The sequence below is a fragment of the Mangifera indica genome, chromosome 12, assembly GCF_011075055.1.
Source record: "Mangifera indica cultivar Alphonso chromosome 12, CATAS_Mindica_2.1, whole genome shotgun sequence".
Lineage (NCBI taxonomy): Eukaryota > Viridiplantae > Streptophyta > Magnoliopsida > Sapindales > Anacardiaceae > Mangifera > Mangifera indica.
This window is the reverse complement of record NC_058148.1, coordinates 12,985,441-12,989,932: the sequence shown is the minus strand read 5'-3', so window position 1 is coordinate 12,989,932 and position 4,492 is coordinate 12,985,441. Positions and strand designations below refer to the sequence as shown.

Here is a 4,492-nt window from a genome sequence, read left to right as displayed (position 1 = left end):
CTTTGCATTAAAATTTAAGTGGAAAATAATCCTTTGGCCTTACTTAAACAACACCAAACAGTTTTTTTGGATTATTTTAGAGTCAACTCTTCTAACTTTGGAATAAAATTATCCAAGCTTATGTTTTAAAAATGTTCAATGTTAAATCTCGTTCCCACACTGTAATTAATGTGCACATATGTTATCCTCTGGACACACTAACTGACCCAAAAATAAAACTTAGAAGATCAAAATTGAATAAAAATAATATATATATAAGGGTCATAAAAATAAAATAAGATTTAAAAGGGTTAATGAAAATTAAGCATTAAGCTGATGACTGACCCCAAATTAATAGAAATTAGATAAATATGTCAATTAAGTATTGTCATATGTTTGGGATGAACTCAATTTTTTTAAAATATTAGAGCTGTTATTGAAAATTTTAAGGGACTTTGAAAATTAAAAAAAGTTCAAGGTGTTTTGGAAAATTTCAAAATGTTCCTCCAATATTTTCAAAAAAACAATTACACCCTAAACAATTGAATATAATACAATACATCAGGGGTGTAAATTTCATATTACCAACTATTCGAGGTATAATAATGTTTTCAAATATATAGGGAGAATGTAATAATTTCGAAACAATCATGGGTAAATATCAATATGCCGCTAAAATGTTTAAAAAACTGTTATATAAATCCCTAAAATACTGTTTATAGTAAGTAGTGTCATTGATGTTTTTAATCTTGGAGGTTGACAAGTTAAATTGTGGCAATGGTGAAGAACAACACTATTTAAAGGGCTGATATATTACTTTTCTTAGCAGCCATTTTTGAATTGTCAATTTCGTCAGTATGTTAAATTTACCTTTACAATGTTAATGGAATATGTCAACAAAACTGATATTAGTAATTTGATCTCAAACCTCAGGATTGAAGAGAAATATTCCCCTCAACCAGTGCCCCTGTCAAAACCCTGCAGGTTAAGTTTATTCTATCAACAAGAAGCCAATAACTAACTGGTTATGGAATTTACCAGTAAATCGATTTCAGTGGCCGTTATTCTCCTGCTGTCTTGTTTTCATTCAGATTTTGGCACAGCCATAGATACAATCACAGCTTCTCATCCTATCAGAGATCCTCAAACAATCGTCTCTGCTGGTAACAACTTCAAATTGGGATTTTTTAGCCCTCCAAATTCAACAAAGCGCTATTTAGGAATTTGGTACAATCTCAAAACTGAAATTTTCGTATGGGTAGCAAACAGAGATAATCCACTCAATGATTCATCCGGGGTTTTTACCATATCTGATGATGGTAATCTTGTTGTATTGAATGGCCAGAAAGAGGTTCTTTGGTCATCAAATCTTCAAACTTCCGTTGTTAATGCAAGTGCTCAGCTTTTAGATTCTGGAAATCTTGTGTTGAATAAAAGCAATAATGGAGAAAAAATATGGGAGACTTTCCGAGAACCTTCCGATAAGCTATTGGCGAATATGAAACTTACTGTTAACGTACAGACAGGTGAGAAAGTGCAGATGATATCATGGAAGAGTCCTTCTGATCCATCCAATGGAAGCTTCTCATGTGGCCTCCATATTTCAAACATTCCCGAAATCTTCATTTGGAATAAAACTCAACCCTATTGGCGGACAGGACCATGGAATGGTCGAATCTTTACAGGAGTTGAAGGCATGAATTCTGTTTATCTTGGTGGGTTTAAACTTGAAATAGACGACCGAACAGGAACTTACTATTTCAGTTTCTCGTTTTCAAGCTATCCTTTATCATACCTTGCATTGAATTCAGAAGGAAAATTACTAGATGCACATAAGGTTGATGGGAAGGAAGATTGGATTTTAGGTGTTGCTTTCCCAAGAACTGAGTGTGATGTTTATAACAAGTGTGGGGCAAATGGAATTTGTAACTATAAGGAAAAGCCAATTTGCAGCTGTTTGAGAGGATTTGAGCCGAAGAATAAAGAGGAATGGAACAGGGGAATCTGGACTACCGGATGTGTCAGAAGGAAACTAGTGCAGTGTGAAAGGATAAACAAAACTGGTGAAGTGGGAAAAGCTGATGGGTTTTTGAAGATGCCAACGATGAAGGTGCCTGACTTCGCAGAATTGTCATCTGCTTTAGAAAATGAATGCAGAGATGGGTGCTTGAATAATTGCTCTTGCATAGCTTATGCATATGATGTTGCCATCGGTTGTCTGACATGGAGGGAAAAGTTAACAGACATTCAGAAATTCACCAGGGATGGGACCAATCTTTACATTCGTTTAGCACATTCAGAACTTGGTATGTTGAATGCTCTCTGATTAATTTACTGATACAATTTTTCTGCTTTGTTGTTACTATGTTAAAAGAAAAAGAAAAAACTTCTGCTACAATTTTTCTGCTTTGTTGTTACTATGTTAAAAGAAAAAGAAAAAACTTCTGCGCCCAATTTTGTGCTGGGCAAATTTACTTTTTGTTCTCATATGCAGATCAGAAAGACTTGACAGTAATTATTTTGGTACCACTGCTAGTAGGAATCGTTACAATTGCAATATGTACATTTTTCTCATGGAGGTGGATGGCGAAGCGAAAAGGTAATTTATATGCTGAAATATGTTAGCTTTATAGTCGGTGTCTCACTATGTGATTTAATATCAGCAATGAAGCCAAAGAAGAAGATGCTACAAGTTGAAAAAGGGGAAAGGTGTCTAAAAGAGTCTTCTGAAAACATAGACCAAGCTGATTTCCAGGACCTGCCAATGTTCAATTTTGAGGAGCTAATGATTGCAACAAGTGATTTTGACTTAACCAATAAACTTGGGCAGGGTGGTTTTGGTACAGTATACAGGGTAATTCTTGTTTGCTCAGTAAGACTTTGCTGCTGCATTTCTGTTTAATTTTTACACAATTATAGACTTGCTTGTATTCTAGGGGAAGTTGAAAGATGGAGTGGAAATAGCAGTGAAACGGCTTTCAAACGCATCTGGACAAGGACTTCAAGAGTTTATGAATGAGGTGGTACTGATTTGCAAACTCCAACATAGAAATCTTGTTAGGCTACTCGGATGCTGCATTGAAAGAGAAGAAAAGATGCTGATTTATGAATACATGCCAAACAAAAGTTTGGATTCTTTTCTCTTTGGTTAGTTTATCATAATACTCTTCTGTTTATCTTACAATACTTAAATGGTTTGTTTTAACATTCTTTGGGCTGCAAATCATGTAGATCCTCTTAAGCAAAAACTTCTTGATTGGAAAAAACGTTTCATCATCATTGAAGGAATAAGTCGAGGCCTCGTTTATCTTCATAGAGACTCTCGATTGCGAATCATACATAGAGATCTAAAGACAAGCAACATCTTGTTGGATAAAAATTTGAACCCAAAAATTTCAGATTTTGGTATGGCAAGAATTTTCGAAGGCAACCAAGATCAAGCCAACACTTTGAGGGTTGTTGGGACATAGTAAGTAGGAACTCCTTTGTCTAAATTTTTCAACCCAGTTACAAAATCTTATTAATATTGGAATGTTGAAATGTGCAGTGGTTACATGTCCCCAGAATATGCAATGCAAGGGCAGTTCTCCGAGAAATCTGATGTCTTCAGCTTTGGAGTACTGTTATTAGAGATTATTAGTGGCAGAAAAAACACAGGTTTTTACCAGGAAGAGTATTCTTTGACTCTTCTAGGCTATGTAAGTCCCCTAAACTATCTCCCTTTGTGTTTTCTGACAGTGGCATCTAATTAAGTTTTACACTTTCAGGCATGGAAACTGTGGAATGAAAACAGCATTGTCGATTTTATTGATCCGGTGATATCTGGTCCATGCTATGAATTGGAGATCATAAGATGCATTCATGTGGGATTGTTGTGTGTACTAGAATTGGTGAAAGATAGGCCAAACATGTCGACTGTTTTATCCATGCTTAGTAGTGAAATAGTTGATCTTCCCCCTCCAAAGGAACCAGCATTCACAGTAAGGCAGAATGCCTCTGATTCGCCGTCCGGTCAACAGAGCCAGAAAAATTGTTCTGTCAACAATGTTACTGTGACTGTTATCCAAGGCCGATAGAAACCAATTTTCTTACAGTAACAAGTTGAATCTAAAAACATTTAAGTTGCTCTATGATTTTTGAGGTATCTAGACATTAATTTAATTGTATTACATGATACTCATTATACATGTACATAGTTTTATTATTAGTTTTTTGTAACCAAATTATTAAAAATAAACCTAACTTAAATTGGTTCTTTATAATTTATTCGAGATTTTGTTTGTCTTTTATTGACTAATACAAATAATAATATAAATGAATAGAGTTATATATTTTATCAAAAGAATTTTGTAAACTAAGATATTAACTAAAAAATGTGAACTTCAATTGAATTTTCAAATGCTCCTACATTCCCAAAAAGACTTTCAAACTTTTCTAATCAATATTTTGGCATAATTTATTGGTGTTTTATCTATTAAAAACTACTGATGTAGGCTAAAAATGATCTTTCGAT

At 34.2% G+C, this 4,492-nt stretch overlaps 1 protein-coding gene across 3 annotated transcripts; it reads left to right on the top strand.

Moving 5' to 3' along the window:
- The first annotated feature begins 853 nt into the window (after positions 1 to 853).
- Positions 854 to 4,234, top strand: LOC123193521 (G-type lectin S-receptor-like serine/threonine-protein kinase At1g11300). 3 transcript variants are annotated; one of them, XM_044606550.1, is made up of 7 exons: positions 854 to 2,285; positions 2,519 to 2,578; positions 2,643 to 2,833; positions 2,916 to 3,126; positions 3,211 to 3,448; positions 3,527 to 3,677; positions 3,747 to 4,234. In XM_044606550.1, the coding sequence occupies exons 1-7, from the start codon at positions 1,007 to 1,009 to the stop codon at positions 4,053 to 4,055; spliced, it is 2,439 nt and encodes an 812-aa protein (XP_044462485.1). In that variant the 5' UTR covers positions 854 to 1,006; the 3' UTR covers positions 4,056 to 4,234. The 3 variants fall into 3 exon arrangements, with proteins under 3 accessions (XP_044462485.1, XP_044462484.1, XP_044462483.1); XM_044606549.1 differs by having other exon boundaries at positions 2,516 to 2,578; XM_044606548.1 differs by having other exon boundaries at positions 855 to 2,285; positions 2,474 to 2,578.
- The last annotated feature ends 258 nt before the right edge of the window (positions 4,235 to 4,492 follow it).

Excerpts from the sequence above, each read along its gene's own strand:
- LOC123193521 (XM_044606548.1), top strand. The coding sequence starts at position 1,007 with ATGGAATTTACCAGTAAATCGATTTCAGTGGCCGTTATTCTCCTGCTG. Across the intron at positions 2,579-2,642 it reads GTGGATGGCGAAGCGAAAAG|CAATGAAGCCAAAGAAGAAG; the intron begins GTAATTTATATG and ends ATTTAATATCAG. Across the intron at positions 3,127-3,210 it reads TTTGGATTCTTTTCTCTTTG|ATCCTCTTAAGCAAAAACTT; the intron begins GTTAGTTTATCA and ends CAAATCATGTAG.